General features: G+C 41.2%; 1 protein-coding gene and 1 long non-coding RNA gene across 3 annotated transcripts; one reads left to right on the top strand and one right to left on the bottom strand.

Moving 5' to 3' along the window:
• Nucleotides 1-234: 234 nt before the first annotated feature.
• LOC121655211 lies at nt 235-18,909 on the bottom strand. Its single transcript, XR_006013099.1, has 3 exons — nt 18,897-18,909; nt 15,123-15,130; nt 235-323 (listed from the first exon to the last, which is right to left on the bottom strand). It is a non-coding gene; the product is annotated as an uncharacterized LOC121655211 (long non-coding RNA).
• On the top strand, nt 1,873-5,591 carry zfp36l2 (zinc finger protein 36, C3H type-like 2). Of its 2 annotated transcripts, none has more exons than XM_042009680.1 (2): nt 1,873-2,219; nt 2,405-5,591. In XM_042009680.1, the coding sequence occupies exons 1-2, from the start codon at nt 2,130-2,132 to the stop codon at nt 3,602-3,604; spliced, it is 1,290 nt and encodes a 429-aa protein (XP_041865614.1). In that variant the 5' UTR covers nt 1,873-2,129; the 3' UTR covers nt 3,605-5,591. The 2 variants fall into 2 exon arrangements, with proteins under 2 accessions (XP_041865614.1, XP_041865613.1); XM_042009679.1 differs by having other exon boundaries at nt 1,874-2,219; nt 2,402-5,591.
• Nucleotides 18,910-19,239: the final 330 nt, after the last annotated feature.

Genomic DNA, 19,239 nt, shown 5'->3' with positions numbered 1-19,239 from the left:
AACATGATCAACCAGAAGGGTGCAGGCTGAAGCAAATGCTTAAGTTAAATTAACTCAACCATATAATTAAAAAAAAAAACATACTAGTTATAGTTACACAGTATATCACCTCGAGGTATCTAACGCTGCTTAATTTAACATCTATCACTGTAAAAGATAATCTTATCATTTCTACTCATTTTTTCAACAATTTTAGAGCTTTGAACAGTTTAATTTTATCAGGACTCTTATTCCAAAGTCTGACACTCTTAACACACACAATGACATTTTATATTGGTTCTTACCTTCAATTTGATTTTGCAAAAATTTAATTCCTCTTAGATCTTAGATCATAGCCAAAACCAGCCCACACACATTAAACTACAATTCCTAATTTATCCAAAGGAAGTTGCATTTTTTTTTTATTTAAAAGAACATTTACAAGGCAGGTGTATAACTTGTTATATGTTTTTTTTTTTATCTTTTTTACTTGATAGAGCTGACTTGTTTTTATTTATTCATTTATTTAAGGGGGTTGATTCCGTTCAGGTGGTTGGGAGTACTGTGCAGGTATGTGTAGATTATATTATTATTTTACTTGTCTGAGATTAAATGGCCCTGAACTAAAATATGTTTGACACCCCTGTCTTTCCCTCATAGTAAACAGCATCTAGATATAAGGTGGTAATTCTTTTTTTTTTCTTTCCTTTTTTGCTTAATAAATTATTTGAATTAATTTATTATCAACCAATTTACTAAATTTGAGTATATGTAATACAATTAATAATATTGTGTCTGATTATTATTGTAGATATTTTATTGTTAAAAAGACAATAACTTGTTTAAAATGTGATGTTTTCGTCTATAAAACTAGTGTAAATCTTAATATTGCATCAAAAAGTCTTGGTCCAGGTCTGCTCAGCAGGTGGCGCTTCAGGCTTCTCAGCGGCAGTTCGTCTTTTGCTCTGAAGGGGGCAGTGTTGCTCTGCTGCTCCACGAGAAAACCCACATTCCTGCAGTCTGTGCTCTGACACTGGGAAAAACAAGTTTAGAGAGAAACTCAGAGCATTGCTTTAATATATATATATATACATATAAAGCAAATCATTTAATTTTTGTAATGATTGCCGACATATTTTAGAAACGACAGATTTCTAATCTAATCAAGCAACTAAAGTTTATTTGCGACCAAAAGTAGGTCATGTGAGCACAGAAGGACTTAACGTGACATTTTTCCATGCGTGGACTGGAGCAGGCTGCTGTTGCAGTGTGGAAGCTGATTATGCAATCAGAGGAGTCTAAAAATTGTCCTGCACTCTGCCTGGACTCCTCTCCGCTCATATTTGTGGTCTCGCCCCATCCACAGGGAGCGCGAGGCGCAGTTTCCTTCCATTACAAATACATGTGTCAGCTTCCAAGTGTGGCGCTACAGAGGCGAGAGGGGTGGCCATGTTGTTGGAAGGACCAGGACTGTGCTGGAGGTTGGAGGAGGTGGAGGAGACAAACTCACGTTCCATTATCTATATTCAAATTTTGAGCTTTTTCGCTAAATACACCCCCAATCCCCCTTGGCATTATCCTCCCTGGAGGATCTAAATGTGACAACATGGCTGTCAGAGTTCCTTGTCAGTACTCAGTCTTAGAATGAACCCAAAACACAAAGCCCACTTCCACTAAATTAGTTGAATAATAATAATAATAATAATAATAATAATAAAAGTTTTCAGGGGTTTGGGGAGGGGAGGTGGGGGGTAGCTGGGTTTGGATTTCAAGGCGTGGTGTTAAAGAATAGGCGACCAACCGGTGAATGGAAGTTTTTTTCGAGGAGGCGGCTCCTGGCAAAAGTTTGTACCAACTTATGCTCGCCCCTCCCCGGTCACAGACAGGCATTTATACCCATGCGAAAAAGCTCGAGCCCGCAGTGAAGCACTCTGGTTCAGCGCTTCTCGTGGGGAGGAGATTTAACCACCTACAACTTGACAATACAAACCTATCCCCCTTCTTTTTTCTTTCCCCTTTCCACGGACTTAGACGGTGTGAAAACTTATAAGGCAAATTTTCAAAACTTTTTTGTTGTTTTTTTTCGCAACTAAAACCAGTCGTGGCACAAACTACCGCTCGTCGCATTCAAGGATCCTGCTCGGTTCTCCATGAAAGAGGGAGTGCGGCAGCAAATTTGGGGAAAAGAGATGTCAGCGACCGTCTTGTCTGCTTTCTACGACATGGACATGCTTTATAAGGTAGAAATCCATCAGTTCGTTTTGCAAGTTGAGCAAAAGAAATGCGTAGCAGCTTTTTTTCTGAGGAGCGCGTGCATGTGCTGCAACAAGTTGCTCTGTTGCAGGCAATCTGAAGCATGTTGTGGTCAAAATAGTAACATAATTTGACTAATAAACGTTACTGACTTCTGTTTCCTTTCCAGCAGCAAGATAAAGGCATGAACATGAACCTCCACATCAACAGCATGCTGGATAAGAAAGCAGTGGGCGCCCCGGTCACTGCTCCGGGCTCTGGCGGCCCCTTCACTCCGGGATTTTTCCGCAGAAACTCAACCAGCAACGTGGAGGCGATGAACAACGGCAACAAATACTCGATCGGCTCCTACAGCAGTCTGAAGGAGAACATGCCTAGCACAAACAGTAGCGCCACGGCCCTCATGAACAAGGAGAACAAGTTCCGCGACCGCGCTTACAGCGAGAACGGAGACCGGGGCGTGCTCCAGCAGAAACCCGGCTCTCAGATCAACTCCACCCGCTACAAGACCGAGCTGTGCCGGCCCTTCGAGGAGAACGGTTCGTGCAAATACGGGGAGAAATGCCAATTCGCTCACGGCTACCACGAGTTGAGGAGTTTGTCCCGCCACCCTAAATACAAAACGGAGCCGTGTCGCACCTTCCACACCATCGGTTTCTGTCCCTACGGTCCCCGGTGTCACTTTATTCACAACGCCGACGAGCGTCGGCCCGCTCCGCCGGCCAACGCTAACGTGCAGGCATCGGAGTCTCGCGCAGCTCGTGAGATTTGCGGCTATGGTCAGAGGGACATCCTGCCGTCACAGCAGCTAGGCTACACCCAGAGGGACAGACCAAAGCTTCACCACAGCCTAAGCTTCTCTGGCTTCTCCACCCACCACGGACTCGAATCTCCCCTGCTGGAAAGCCCCACGTCCCGGACCCCGCCACCTCCCACTACAGCCTCCTCCTGCACCTCCGTCTCCAGCTTCTATGACGAAGTCCTGTCCCCCAACCCGGTGTCCTGCATCAACAGTGCCTTCTCTTTCCCTGGCCAGGACTTAAAAGCCTTACTTGCCCCCCTGGCTGTGCACACCCCCAGTGGCTACCCCAACAACCACTCCACCGGTGCCTACTACGGTAACATGCAGAGCAGCGCGTGCCCCTCTTCTCCTCCGACCTACAACATGAGCCACTTGCAGGCGCTGCGCCGCCTCAACGAGTCGCCAGTGTTCGAGCCTCCTCCCAGCCCGCCAGACTCGCTCTCTGACCGGGAGAGCTACGCGAGCGGGTCCCTCGGCTCTTCCGGGAGCCTCAGCGGCTCCGAGTCTCCGACTCTGGACGCTGGAAGACGTTTGCCAATCTTCAGCAGGCTGTCGATTTCAGATGATTAATATGCTTTGTTTGCGTATGGATTATGGACAGGTCAGGTGGGGGGGTTTGGTGATGATGGCCGAGCAGTCAAGAAGGGGGTGTGTGTCTGAGTGAGACGGTTCTTCAAGCAGAGGATCCCAAGTTTAACTCCCCTCACCTCCTCACCCCTCGACCACCATTTCAGCATCATCCACCACGCTGATGTGCCTTTGAGCAAGACTTTGAAATCCCTACCAGCTCCAGGGGGTGCAGACCCAGCTCCGACCTCCCTGGAGGCGGGCAAGAGACTGAGTCTCATCCACAAGGATCAGTTAAGCATACAGTTTCAAGTATCCTTGGCCTGGCATTAGTGTAGTTTTTTTTTCTTTGTATGTAATATAGCTGTATTAAAAACTTTAGATAGCAAACAGAAGGCATTCCATCAGTGCCTTGCCCAAGGGCTCATGGCAGCCCCTCTCCCTTATTGCTCTATCAGGCAAGCCATGCTTTTCCTGGGATTAGATGTGTGTAACATGACTTGACAAGAAGAGACTGTAAGCGGTGTCAGATTTCCTCCCATCCTGCCAAGAATATGCCTTGACTTAAAGTAACACTTTTTCTTCTTCTTTGTTTTTTGTTTTGTTGTTTTTTTCTGAAAGCTTCAATTTCCATTCCAGATTTGCCTACTCCCAGCGCCACCCAGTGGTTTGTTTGGTTAGATTAGTCTGTTGCTTGGTTAAAAAGCTCTCTTGAGTTGGGTTTGTTTGGGGGAAATCACTGCTGATGGGTGAATATATATATATTTTTTTAGCTTTTTTTGTTTGTTTGTTTTTTGTTTTTTTTCTTTTCGAGTGATTTACATAGCAGTGCCTAACTGGCTATGGACTATTTAACTTATTTATTATCTTGTGAAAAAACAAAGTATAGGCTACATTGGTAATTTTTGTGTCCATACTGTATTTATCAAGTATGATGAAGCAATAGATCTATATTCTTTTATGTTTAAATTATGATCGCCATTATTAATCTGCATAAAGTGGAGTGTATGTTCTTTTCACAGTAATATATATATTGTTTTTTCTCCTTTTTTGTAACTTCACTTGGTTATTTTTATTGTAAATGAGTAAAAACAAAATCTTAATTTAAGAGAACGTATGTGATATTTATTTCATTAATTTTGTTTCCTTGTTTACGTTTATTAAAAAAAAAGTTTGCGTGATTGCTGTTTGCTCCTGAGGTTGTGTGTCAGAGCTGTAGAAGGCCTTTTTTTTCTGGATCACCCCTATTTAGATGTTTCTGTAGAATGTATAGAGGTTGTACTGACCGTCCAAACCTTCCTTCTTTTTGTTCTAGATCAGACGTTTAAGTGACAAAGAACCCAAGTCAATAAATTAACCAAAAAAGTATTTTTTTTTTCTTTAAAATTTTTATTTTCTCTCCTGTTTGCACGAGGTCACACTGTGATTCCAGCCACGTGCTAAAGAATGTAGCAATCCCTTGTGCCCCAGTATTATGATGTAGTGCCTATGGGGTTCACCATCTTTACATGCCTTAAAATTAACCAAATAAAGTATTTTTCCTACATGGCATATTTTTTTATATACAAGTTAAACTGAATGTAGTGTTGGATTCTCTTTCCTTTTTTTTTTTTTTGTAAGGTTGTTACCACTCAGACACTCTGACAAAAGCAGCCGTAACCTTTCTATAAGTCCCCATTCCTCTTGATTTCCTCCCCTTTTTAAATTTTTTAAAAAAATAATATTAAAATCTAGTTTTGCGAGTTTGTTGGAGAGGGAAGTGGATGAACACGTTTGATTTGTACATAGTAGGTACAGGGGGATGCGCACTATGTACTTTTGACTACTTTATCAGAAGTAAAGCTTTTTGAATGTAACAGGATAAAAAAAAAGACAACAAGAGTTGTGATATTTTTCGGGAGTCAGTTCACTACAAATTGAGTGTGAGACTGTTAACTTTGTACTGTACATTTTTTGTAGTTCTCCCAATAAAAGTAATTTTGAAAAAGTTTGTGTGAGTGAGTGCTGTGATGTAACTTTGTGTAGTTCTTCCTGCAGTGGAATAAGCCTGGCGGCAGATGCCACCACCAGCACCACCACTTTGAGGGTGGTGGTGGTGGTGCAGGGGTCAGCAGGCAGTAAAAACAGTTAAAGAAAGCCTCTAAACTAAATCTCAGTTTTACCTTGTTTTCTGCAACAAACTGATGCTTCTGTTTCATGAAAAGAATGAAGCTATAACTGTAAAGCTGAATATGCAGGAGTGAAGCTAGAAAAGCTTTGATGGGGGCATATAGGGGTACAGACCAGAAAAAGGGTGGCAGGAGTAAATGAGAAAAAAAAGAAATCTTAGCTTTTGGGAAATGACTAATTGATTATAACAAAGCAATCATCTGAGATAAAAAGTAAAGCAAATTTAGCAAACAGCCATTGATATTTTTAATAAACAGTTGTTTACTTGTGACGATCCTGCGTTTTACAGCTTTTATCACTGCCGCACAAAAGATGAGAAAAATGTGCTTTAAGCCAAAGTTTCATGTGTTTCTTCTGCATTTTAGGCCATTTTACTTCATAAAGTCATCACATCGGATTATATACATACTCTTCAGTGCATTCTATTAAGAATTATAAAAAATAATAATATACATTATTTACATATAATTGCACACAGAGAGTGGTGTGAAGCAGGTGGCAGATAAACAGGGTGATGGGTTGACAGGAACTGAACTGCACTATGGAGCCCACACAGTCTAATGGCTGCAGTAGCACTCCTTCCTGTACTGGGGGTGTAGCAACCTTGCACTAAAGGAGCTGCTTAAAGCCACTAAAGTAGGATGCATCAGGTGGGCAGAGTTGTCTATGATTGATGTTAGCTCGGCCAACATCCATCTGTTCGCCACTTCCTTGATGGAGTCCAGTGAGCAGCCCAGGACAGATCCAGCTCTCTTAACCAGTTAGTTAAGTCTCTTCCTGTCTCTGTGCTGCTCCCTTCTCAACACACGATTGCATAGAAGGCTGCAGAGGCCACAGCGGTGTCATAAAATGTCCAGAACAGAGCTCCATGTACACCGAAGGACCTCAGCTTTCTCAGCAGGTAGATGCGACTCTGGTGTCTGTGTTGTTTGTCCAGTCCAGTGTTTTGTTGAGTTGAACACCCAGGTACTTAAATGAGTCCACTATCTCAATGTCTGAGACCTGGATCTTCACTGGTGTGTGACGATCCAGCTTCTTCTACAAGCTTTGCTGGTATTGAGTTTCAGGTGGTTTTGCTTACTCCAGTCCATAAAATCAGCAACAACCCCCTTGTACTCCTGCTCATTCTCTTCTGGAGTTGTAGCTGAAGTCTGTGGTATACAGTGTGAACAGGAACGGTGAAAGCACTATCACCTGGGGGGGGCCCCGTGCTGCAGACAGACACATCTGATTCACAGCCACACATCCTCACACACTGTGGTCTGTCAGTGAGGTTGTTGCTGGTCCATGCAACCAGTTGCTGGTCCACGTCAGACTTCTCCATCTTCCCCTCCAGCAGTAATGGCTGGATGGTGTTGAAAGCACTGTGGAAGTCAAAGAACATGACTCTCACAGTGCTCCCTGGGGACTCCAGGTAGGACAGGGCCCGATGCAGCAGGTAGATGATGGCATCATCCACCCTGCAAGGCGAACTGCAGCGGATCAAGCGTAGAGCTAACGTGGGTGATGGCCAAGGATCATCCTCTCCATGGTCTTCATCAGATGGGAGGTCAGAGCAATAGGTCTATAAGGGTTTGGTTCCCTAGGGTGGGCTATTTTGGCAGCCAGAACCACGCAGGAGGTCTTCCACAAGACCATAACTTTCTCTAAACACAAACTCCAGTTGAACAAGTGCAGGACCACCTCACTGAGCAGGTCTTAACACTTTCTGAGCACCCTGGAACTGATGGCCTCTGGGCCTGTGGCTTTCCTGGCTTTGGTCTTTTTTTAGCTCCCTTCTCACCTGGTCAACGGTGAGAGAAAAGGGGAAGGGAATCCCTGGGATGGGTACTAAGGGCTGCAGCTAGTATATGTTAGTTTTTAATCATAGAGCATTAAGGGTTTTTAATACTGATGCTAGCAAGTGTTAACATAGTTTTACTGTAGTTGCTCGTGCTGATTAGCAGTGTTCATTAGTTTTAGTCAAAGTCCATCCATCTATTTTCTCTACACAGGTCTGAAGCTGCTATCAGGTGACAAGCGGGGCACAGTCCAGTCCATCACAAGACATACAAATAACCACTCACATTCACTTAAATTGAGAAACACTAATTAATGTAACATGCATGTTTTGAGACTGAAGTCAACTATATCTACAGTTGATTTAAGAAATGGTAAATGGACTTTTTTAGTCTTGTTGACACCTCATTGCTACTTTCATCCATTCATGCACACACTCATGCAGCACTTTGTTTTTAACATGTGCTATTTTAATAATACAGCCATACACAAATAAAGACAATGGAGGCAACATAGGATTCAGCATAGTGCCCAAGGATACTTCAAAAGGTCTCGGGAAACAGGAATCAGACAACCAACCTTCTAATTGGCAGACAACCGCTCTTTCACCTGAGCTATAGCTGCCTCAGACCCTATAATACAACGTGTAAGGGTAAAGCACCAGTAGCTCATGACATGCTAGCTTTTGCATGTTTACCTTTTCATGTATTTCAAGATGGCCAGAGTGCAAACGTTGCTTCAGATTTGTTTGCAAAACATCCTGTTTTGTTTACATGAAATGAAAAATGTGTCAGTATGTCTTATCTTTTCTTTATTTCCTTCTGATAGTGAGACTTTGTTGCATTAGCTCTATTAGAGTGCATCAGAGCTAACTGTATCATCTTCCCATTGTGTGTCTTCCTCACACACAGAGGTAATCTGATTGGATATGAATTTTTGGCAGATTTTCTCATTTTGCCGCCACCTAACAACTAATTCAGCATCTGTCTTGCATCCTGTCTATTCTCTGACCTTTCTCCAGCCAGTAAAAGTCAGTCTGATGTTTATCTTTGTCTTATCTTTTGGGTTGTCACTTTCTTTTCTTCTTTTCCTCTTTTCCTCTGATAATGTGATCATGTTTTTTTAGGTTTCTTTGCTGAATCAGACATGGTAAGCATTCAAAGCATGTTGTGTGCTGATATCCAGTTGCTGGCGTGTGATGTGGTGGCAAAACACAGCTACCACGTGATGCCTGGGCTGGAAAAAAAGAGTTGAGAACTTCAGTTTCTCGGCCTCGGAAAGCTGCAAGGCAACAATAGGTCCAGGAATGAGCATAATGAATATTAGTGTACTATTAAAATGAGTCAGACACACAGTTTTAAGATCTGTAACTTATGCAGTGTTTCTTTAACACTGCTCTTTGCTACTTTGCATAAAGCTACTAAAGTTGGGGTAAGAAATTGACATAATAAATCTAGTGGAAACATGAAGCATTATGAGTTTTGATAATATGCTTTTATGTAAAATCTCAAAATAAATAAGTGTCTTATTGTCAAACAATGAAACATACAGTTTTCCCTTTGAACCAGTAGAGCCGAAGAAAAGTTCAATACTAGCAAAGCACAAGCGCAGCATTTGAGTTAAGAAACTTCACATTAACTGATTGCTTTCCGAAAAAGTGCTGTGCTTCAGTAACATCTATATAACTCATAAATGTTGCTTGACTCATAAGTGACTCACCAGAAAGCAGTTGTGTGACAGATATTGTGCACGGAGGTCAGAGATTGATGTATCAACCCCAGCCATCAGCTCATAACTGATTAACTCTGCAGCTGTAATGTGTTTCTACTATCAGTCACCTGAGCGGCTGAAAAAAGGGACGGTGGTGAATTTTGCCCCCTGACTGAGACACTACATTTGGTCACGTCTAGACCTGTTGAGAGGTCCTGGCCTACGTTTTGGTTTGAGGCCGCAGTCGTCAGTGTTGTGCCTGGATTTCTAGGAGCCTTTCAAAGAAGAACAGGTTTCTGTGAGGTTGTTCTGCCCAGTTATTGTCAGTAGCAAAGGCATTAAGAAAATAAAGAGCCCGGGAGTCATGTGGTGCTTGGAGTTCACACCAAGATAAGGCAGGCTGATAAAGGCCTTGGCAAATATTTACTGTGTCCTCAGGATTTCATAATGAAGTGTTTATCAGAGCAGAGCCACAGGGCCACACAATGCGCTGAGGCTCTGCCAAGAAGGATACACGTACCTGTGACTGTATGTGGAAACATGACTGCGTGTGTGTGACTGCATCTCAGTCAACAAAACCACATATAATGTTTGATTGAACGTATTAAAGTCATATATGTTATGTCTGTGAAAGACTGGCTTATTCTGCAGAGGATGTGTGCGTAGCGGTGTTCGTGTGTGCTCATACAGGGGTCTTACTGGTTAATGGGGTCTGGAACTTCTACAATGAAAGGAAACACTCTCTGACTTGTGATTAGGGCAGGAAGAGTCCCGCTTCCTGGCCACCACCCATTTCCACCTCTTCTTCATCCTGCTGTTTTTCCTCCTCCTTCAGTTTCCCCTCTCCTCTGTAGTGGTGGCTGACGGCTTCGAGAAGTTACTATTTGTGTTCCACTGCAGCTCTGGGAAGCCCGACGCTCGTCCTGGTATTGTTTTGGCATCCACAGCCTAAGACCCGGGGTCAAGTGGTAATAGCGTATAACTTTTCAGGCTTTGTTGCAAAATATATAGATGCCAGATGGGTGGAAGTTTGCCAAAAAGAAATCAAGCAGCAGATGCTGTTATTTTTAATTTTAGTGCCTAAAACCCCCTATTAGACTCCAATAAGACCCTAACCTTTCATTTGATCATATTCCCAGCAGGTTTTGTCTGCTGATTAAATTATAAAATTACATTAAATTATTAAATTATAAAAACAGAAAATTTAAGCAAATGTGTCCTATCATTGATTAACTATAATTGCAACTAAAATGACCAAAGTGAAAGTAGAATTTCTCTAAGCCCCGAAAACTCCCTCCTGACTAACTCCAGGGTCCTGAGTCACTCTAGTGTCATAAATCAACCTTTGAAAGTCCCTTCTGTTCTTACCTGTGACTGTCAACTTTTAGTGACCCTATTTTGGCTGCACAATGAAACAATGTAAGCATGCGTCTTTGTGTGTTAAGCTAGCTTGAAATACCACCCAAGTGGAACTACAGGCTATATATATATATATATATATATATATATATAGTCCCTTATAAGTCATGGGAAAATAAGATAAGAGAGAGATGAAACAATAGAGTTTAATTCAGTTGTATGTTCTACTGCATCTTAATTCCTGTATTTTCTCTTATGGCCACTTTCTCAAAGCAGTGCACCCCAGCTAGAGAGCACATGCAACCACTTTTAAAGCAAAACTACATCAGTGTCTAACCTTTAAACTTTGTGATTCTGGCTTGTTTTGATGGTACACTGACATTCATTATGTACATTCCTGGAGCTACTTTGCCGTGCAATCCCCATTTTGGATGCTCACTATGGCCGATTTGTCAAAGAAAACCAAGAAGATATTAAGGTAACTGGTAAATGAACTTGTATTTATATAGCAGTGGAAGCGAGGAAAGGAAAGAAAATGACAGAGCAAGAGATAAGACAAGAGTCAATCTCAGACTGACTTCTACTGGCTGGAGAGAACTCAGAGAAGAGACAGGCAGCAATATGGATGCTGAGTTAGTCTTCGTTAGGAGCCCCAAATGGCAGCTCTTTTTTTACTTTACTTTTGGCAGCAAGTGCCTACATGCCTTTTTGTTAATGTTGCCAGCAGTCTGGGTGATGTGTAAATAGGCAAATAGATTTCGTAGTATAACAATAAGGCAAAACAAAACAAAACAAAAAAACAAAAAAAACAAAAAATAAAAAATACCTTACTGTCACTTGGCCAACACTTCAACAATTATAAACAGCGTCACAATGGAGCATAAATTTAACAGAGCCACTGTTTTGCGTGCATATTCAAAGCAATAACACAAATTAGCGTAGCTCCCTCCCCTCATTCCAAACTCAGCTGAGGTAACCTCCCCTGTTCCCTTGGTAAGCCAAGGTACCAATGCTGAATTATGTTCTTTGTAATGATGTGGTGAGTGGAGGGAGTTGGCCAGGTCCAGTCACGTTTGTCCGTCACTGCTCTACATCTGCTATGTTCCTGTCCCAAAAATGCATGCCAAGCTCTAAATATTTACAAATATTCCTGTTCAAGATGTTGGTGTTTACTCCTTATGCTAGCAGCTCCACAGTGATAATGTGCATGTGTATATGCAATGCAGAGGAGATGCCTGATTTGGTCCTAGCATAGTGTGTGTCATTTGAGGTATTCCTTTGGTCCTTCCACATTGTATGAACAACAGTCAACCCAGCTCTGAGTCCTGCAAACAGAGAGGCAGTTGGCCTTGATGGGAATATGTTTATCTCACCTCGCCCTGTATATGAGGCTGTGGAGTTGATGTCACGTCGTTGTGGGTGGGACATAAAACATGTTTTCTTTACTTATTTTCAAACGTAAATAATACAGTGGGTCTAACTACCATAAATGGTCCGGCAAGGCCCATTTTTGAAAAGTTAGTGTCAGCACTGTGTAAGGAAGCTTCCACATTCATCACAGGAAGTCTTGCAGTGAAGCGGTTAATGAGGTAGCCAGACATGCTAACCTGTTCTGCTTCTAATTCTGTCTCTGGTTGCTATTTTCAGGGGTCAGAGTTTCTTTGCTGCCCTTTAATCTGACACACAAAGCCAGATAAACATACAATAAATGTTGTATGTAAAATACAATAAATAAATAAAAGAAATATAAAAACATACAAAAACCAACAAAAGACTTCAAAACAAAACAAACAAACAAACAAACAAAAACAACATACAATCTTCACCAAAGAGGAAAATCTCTGCATGAAAAAGTAAAACGCCCACATTTGGCCTTTTATCACAGGTACGTCTTTCCTGATCATTACTGAACATTCTTTATTGATTTGTAACCCTGTCTTTGTAAACACTATTTGTTTTTTTAATTTTTCAGTGATAAAAAACAAGGACTGTTTCACAAGATTATCCTGATTGTCCTGAGGGCAGTTTCAGGAGAAAGAACAGAGGAACAAACCCTGGACTGGCAGCAAGGTTGTAGTGGTGTTGACCATGTTAACTCATGTTAGCTAAGCACACATTATTAGCATATTAGCTCAGTTCTGTAAGGGTCAAATATTGACTTTCCATTTAGCTTTTTTTTTTTTTTTTTTTTTTTTGCCTCCACCAGTTCTAGAGAAGAACAGCTCACTATTTCTGAAAACAGCTTTTGACCATAAGTGAAGGTAGGGTACAATCAACTGCTTCCCATTCCTGCTCAGTTTTCCCATCACCACAACAAAGCATTCTTTTTAAAAAAGTAGCTATCCAAAAGAATGAGTTTGCACATACAAGTGGTATAATTGAGCTTCCTGGGAAAGGTGGCTGGCTTCAGGGAATAAACAGCAGCTTGTCACCCAGTAGAGGCTCAGAGTGGCTGCTTTAACACATCAAAAAGAGCCAATTCAGGTCATTCGGGGATTTCATCTGCATTGGATATCTTTCAGGGCTGGTGTTTTGGGCATATCCAACCAGAATGAGGCTTTGAGGTGGACTTCATTGTGGATTGGTGTGATTTGTAAAAGGGGAGAGGCATAATAACCTCTGATACGCCCCTGAACCGGTACAGGAGATAGTTTGAGAGGCAGGACTGCCTCATGTGTTTATTCACTTCAAACCGGTATTGCACATGAGAATGTCAAGTTGTGATGACATATGATATCTGTGATTAGCACGCCACAGTTTTTAAAAGCGTAAACGATCAGCACTGAGCCACACATGCAACACAACTAGTCTAAATATTTTAGTTTTGTGACTAGCTCTGTGTGCTACTTGTAGCTAACTATATCAGATGCACATTTAAAACACTACACTTTATGCCAACACTGCTGAGTTAAGGGCAAACCTGGGTCCATAATAGTTTATTGAAGGACACACTGAAGAGGGATGAGACCAACTTGTTTGGTTCATGTCTGAATGGGCAAAGGTGGCTTACAGAGGGGATCACTGTTGTGGCTAGATGGGGGAAATGATCTGTAAAATGGGAATATATCCCTTAGCTTGCTTGGGAGGTCCTGGATCAGCAGCAAAACATGTATGTATGGATGTATGTATGTATGTATGGATGGATGAATGGATGAATGCTGAAAACAGTGTAATTGAAAACCTCTGTCATGTCTAACATTGTGTACCTTTATCTTAGGTTGGGCTTTAAAGGGTTAATGCAACACGACTTCTTTGTTTCTTTTGTGTACTGCTCATCACTGCCCCAGTGGTTTGCTTTGGTACTACTCAACCTCTTCCATCAGGGTATGGCTCTGCAAGGCCCCCAAATGGACCTATTTATGACACAGAAGACAGATGAAATGCTCTGTATCTATCTTTAGCCTAGAGCAGGGCTACTCAATTTGTCTTACAAGGGCCACAGTCCTGCAGGTTTTCAATATTTCCCCTTCTAAAACACACCTGACTCAAATTAATGAGTTATTGTGCAGAAATGCATAAGCTGTTGGATCCATTTAATTTGAATCAGGTGTTGGAGCAGGGAAACATTGAAAACCTGCAGGACTGCGGAACCTCGTGGCACCAAATTGAGTAGCCCTGGCATAACTGGGCCTTAAGACTATATGCATTAACAAAACAAGACCGGATGTTTTGAAAGTAACAGGAAGTTTGGGTCTTATGTAACTTTGGTAAATACTCTGAAATGAAATCTGGTAATGGACTGAAAAATGTAAACCATGGTTTTTGGATTATCACATTTCTACAGTCAGGTTTAATGAATAAAAAGTTTCTCCACTTCCAAGATTTATTTTTTTTAACTGTTCCTAGTTCCCTCACTAACTTTGGTAAAAGGGTCCCCTACATTTATAATCTGCTCCACAAGTGCCCCAATCTTAAAAAATAGATCTCCCCAAGTTAAAAAAACAAAAAACAAATTAGAAGCAGAAACATAAATGTTATGTAAAATCACTGCTGTCTGATGCAGTGGTCTGACAAGTGAATGTAATCCAAAGTCTATTTTTAATTATCCATGTTCATGGTTTCTGAGGACCTTTTTTCACCAGTAAAAATAAATTATTTCATGTTGTAAATCTTAAAAAACCTAAGCTGCAGATACGAACGTCTACAGGACAACGCCACAGAGCGAACATTCGTCGTCTCTGTGCTTTACGTGCCATTCAGCTTTTGCGGCCTAATGTGATGGCAATGTGAAACTACACAACAAGAAAAAGGAAGAGACCGGGTGGTGGACAGGTGTGAAGGTTTCAGGCCTGGGTGTTTGAGAGATGCAGCTGTAAAATGTAGCATGTCCTATCTAGCTGTGTAAGAGGCTTTACTTAGACTAGGCGTGGGCTCAGACCACGTGACCAGCAGCTGAGCTTGAAGTATGATAAGGAAGTAACTATGAAGCAAGAGGGTGGGACCTGGTGGAGAAGTGAATGTTGGGAATGTGTGTGTTGATATTTTCAGAGCTACACTTTCTGACCAGTGGTGCTGAAGAGAGAGAGAGAGAGAGAGAGAGAGAGAGAGAGAGAGAGAGAGAGAGAGAGAGAGAGAGAGAGTCATTCTTGATGAATGAAGCCTCGTGGTCAAGGTTTTAGAGAGCACATGGGGAGAGAAGGTAGTAAAGTTGTGGAGCAAGAAGTGAAGAGATTGAAGTGAAAAAATTTAATGTGGTTGTTTATTTAGAGAGGATTTTGGCAGAGAGCACATCCCCCAACTTCTTTCATTACTGCCTTATTACTCAGTAAACACCTTTCAGCATGGAGGAGAATCCCTGAGGTCAGTGTGTGCAGGTTAGTGTGAGTCTGTCCGTGGATGACCGTGCTGCACCGGGTAATTACATATAATCATCCAAAATGTTTATACTGTACAAATAACATAATCATGCTGAGTGAGTGGCTGTGTGGGACGGGAGTAGCTGGGGTTGTGAATGAGCCCGACGATTATACAGGCACCGGGCCAAGCTCAGATCGTCATGCAGTATGGCAGAAAGCCGGCTTTCATTCTTTATGACCGCCATAACCATTCTGCAGCATCATCAAGACATGCAGAATGCAGACTACATGCCTTATGGCCCCATAACAAAGGCAAACAGAGAGAGGTGTCCTACATTTACCAGACAGTCATGTGAAAAAGTACAACCTGTTTAATTCAGTTTCACACATTAGGACACAATGAACAAAGTATTTGGGCCTCACCAGGTCTTAAAATGAGAAAAATACAAACTCAGATGAGCAATAACACCTGACATATTAGACTGTGTCATTATTTATTTAAAAAAGAAAAGAAAAACAACCAAGATGCAGAACCAGTGTGAAGTTTTAAATATTAACAGTGATACAGTCACTTGTAGAACCATATTCAGTTATCATGTGATGAGTCTAATCCTTATGCCCTGACATTTTCACCACAAAACCTGTACTAACAAATTCATTACATTTATTTAATACACAAATCTAATACTTTTGCAGCCTGTGCTTCACTTTACAGTAGAATAGTACTTTCATTTCTTTACTGATTAGAACTTCATAAACTTGCTTTTTTGTCAAATTAATTATTTTTTTTGTTTAAGTTCTGTAATTCTATGCAATGCTAAGTTGTTTGTTTGCCATGTTATCATGTCACCATGTTGGATGTGTAGTTACCAGGAAAAAAAATACATTTATCTGCATCAATACATTGATTCACTGATCAATGAGACAGTAGCATGGATCTAAAGTGAAACTGTCTATCAAACTGGTGTTTACTGTAGTTTATATATCCTGTACTGTATTTATATATTCTATATCCTACTTTAAAGCAGCACTACTGAGCTTTGGCAGATTTTGGCGCTCAGTAACGAAGGCATCCATCTTGCATCCTATCTCTTCTCTGAGAACTCTCCAGCCAGTAAGTCAGTCAACGTTGGTTTTTGTCTTTTCTTTTGCTCTTTCCTTTTCTCTCTTTCTCTTCCTACCTTACTCTGATAATATCTACTTATGTTTCCATGCTGAATCAGCCATGATGCACATTCAAAGACAGCCATAGTGTTGATAGCCAGTTGCTGGCATATGACACGGTGATGCAAAGTGAAACACAGTTATAACATGATGTGCTGCTCCTGTTAGCTAAGAACAGGGAACTGAGGCTACAATTCACACAGACTCACCAACACGGGACAATAGAAGAGGGAGAAACGTTGCTGGTCTGATGAGTTTCCATCTCAGCTCCACATTTAAATGCCAGGCTCAGAATTTGGTGGAAACATCATGAAAACATGGATCCTTCCTGCCTTGGATCAACGCTTCAGACTGCTGGTGGTGGTATGAGGCCAGCATGTGCTTGACACTGACAGTTCTGTTTAATTAGCGACATATTTAATTCAAAGAGGAATTCATCATTAATAGTAATAATTTGTTTTTCCCTCTAAAAGTTTTCTTAGTGATTTTCCTAATATTGCAGACTTACTGTATATGAGCGTTTTAAAATAAGCTGTGGAACATCCAGTCAAGCTATCTGTAAAATTAATCTTCTTCATCTTGTACATCATCATTTTTATTGGATATATGATGTATTAAGATTAGTACAAGGGAAATTCTGAGTGTTCAGGGTACCTTTGAGATGTGATTTGCATCTGGCAGAAAGCTGAATGGGGCGGAAGGTCACCATGTCCCAGATGTGGTGTTGGAGAGACCACGCATACTGCTCTGTGTGTGTTCATATGTATGTGCTAGCCGAAGAGGAGGGGGTGTTGGTTAGTTATTCTCGGTCTAGTTTCAGTGCTCTTACTCACGTCCATATTTCATATCTGCGGCTTTCAAACAAAAGCCGTATGTTGATACAATCTGCTGGCCAGCCAGAGGAAATGAGTGTTTGTGTGCTCACTAATGATGTTTCTGTTTCTCTTTCTAATGTGATCCAGTTTTTTTCCACTCAGTGCTTCATTTCTCAACATGACCACACATCTATTCTTCTCCTGAGAGAAAGTTTTGTTATAGTCTCATGAGGATGAAAATACAATCTCTGCCAAATCACGTTTAGCATTTACATCTGTTGTCAATAGATGATGCTACCACAGATCAAAAGTTGCTTCTTGCTCATTATAACTTTTAGTAAGGCAGACACACTAACTGGACAAAACCTTTGATTTATTTTGGACCCAAATACTCTCAAGTATGCATTGTTTTATTATTTATACGCATTAATGTGGACTGCAAGGCTGATTTGTACTCTCATGCACATGTTGCTACGGTTAGCTAATTTATTAGCTTTTTACTTGTGGAGATCTTTCACAAAACTGACAAAAAACAAGAAATCACTTAAAAAAAGAAAATAAACTATTCATTTTAAAATGCACATATTCATAAATTAGACTACAGGGAAGATGGAGGTATCTGGTACAAAATGCAGCTCCAGGGGCCACAAGCCAGTGTGCTGGTCCCAAGCCTGAATAAATGTAGAGGCTTGTATCAGGACGAGCATTTGAAGTAAATCCTGTACCAAATCAATATGCAAATCAGTGCTCCATCTCAAATGTCTCCATCTGCAATGTCTTGGAGGTGGAGATGGAGGGAGATTGTTTACTGTGGAAAAAAAGAAGAAGATATGTGGTGTAGACTGGTCTAAAGATGAGTGTTTTTGAAGAGGATTTAAATGAAGGAGGGTTTGGGGAATTTGTGATGGACTGGTCAACTATCCACGGTGTTCTCTGTCTATTAGCCACTGAGATAAGCTGTAGCGCCCAGACTATGGACTGGAATAATGTGTATAGATAATGGTTCTATGGAAGATGATGAAAAGCTTTAAAGATGAGGAGAATTTTCAAATCAGAATTAAAACAAGCAGGAAGCCAGTGAAGTTTATGTGTTTAGCTGAGGTTCCTGGAATGATTCATACAGCAGAGCTCTTAACAAACTGGAGTTAATGGATTGACTTGTGGGATAAACCAGAAATGAGAGAGTTACAGTAATGTAGTCAAGAATAGCAGTAATGCTGGGTGTAAGAAACGGATGACGGTTTATAGTCCAGGCTAAACGTAAGTTGTGAGGTTGATTTCAGGAAAGTTCTAGGACCACAGACTTATCAGCAGTTTAATTCACTAGAACATGACTATATGAATATCCAGTTTCTGAGATAGTCTGGCTCAAATCAAACTTTTAAAACACACTTAATTTGCTCATCCAAATTAAAATCCTCCCAAGCTGAATTTCCTTACACTCACTAATACATGCAGATAACGAGGTTTGGAGTTAAACTATATGCACATGCTCAGTTGGACTCAAACTGGCCAAGGCATTTTGCAGATTCTCCACCATTCCCATACTGGGCTTTGACCTGGAAGTAACAGAGGAACTTGGCACAAAGAAGAGGAGGAAGTTAGTAACAGCAGAGAATAATGACAGGGATGCATCTCAGTTTGAGGATTCACACTGTTATGTAGTCACTTTCACCTTCAAATTCAAATATCAGATTCACTTTATTCTTCATTTGAGATTTGAGTTCACTGTTGTTTTCTTTAACCAACCTTCTCACATCCACATTCCTCTCCATCTCCATCTATCCATCAGATGCTTAGTGAGCCTTATGAATAAATTCAGAATTAAAAACCATCATATAACCGT

Source organism: Melanotaenia boesemani, chromosome 16, assembly GCF_017639745.1.
Source record: "Melanotaenia boesemani isolate fMelBoe1 chromosome 16, fMelBoe1.pri, whole genome shotgun sequence".
Lineage (NCBI taxonomy): Eukaryota > Metazoa > Chordata > Actinopteri > Atheriniformes > Melanotaeniidae > Melanotaenia > Melanotaenia boesemani.
The sequence above is the reverse complement of the archived record's forward strand: the minus strand, read 5'-3'. Positions and strand labels throughout refer to the sequence as shown.

Excerpts from the sequence above, each read along its gene's own strand:
- zfp36l2 (XM_042009679.1), top strand. The coding sequence starts at position 2,130 with ATGAAAGAGGGAGTGCGGCAGCAAATTTGGGGAAAAGAGATGTCAGCG. Across the intron at positions 2,220-2,401 it reads ACATGGACATGCTTTATAAG|CAGCAAGATAAAGGCATGAA; the intron begins GTAGAAATCCAT and ends TTTCCTTTCCAG.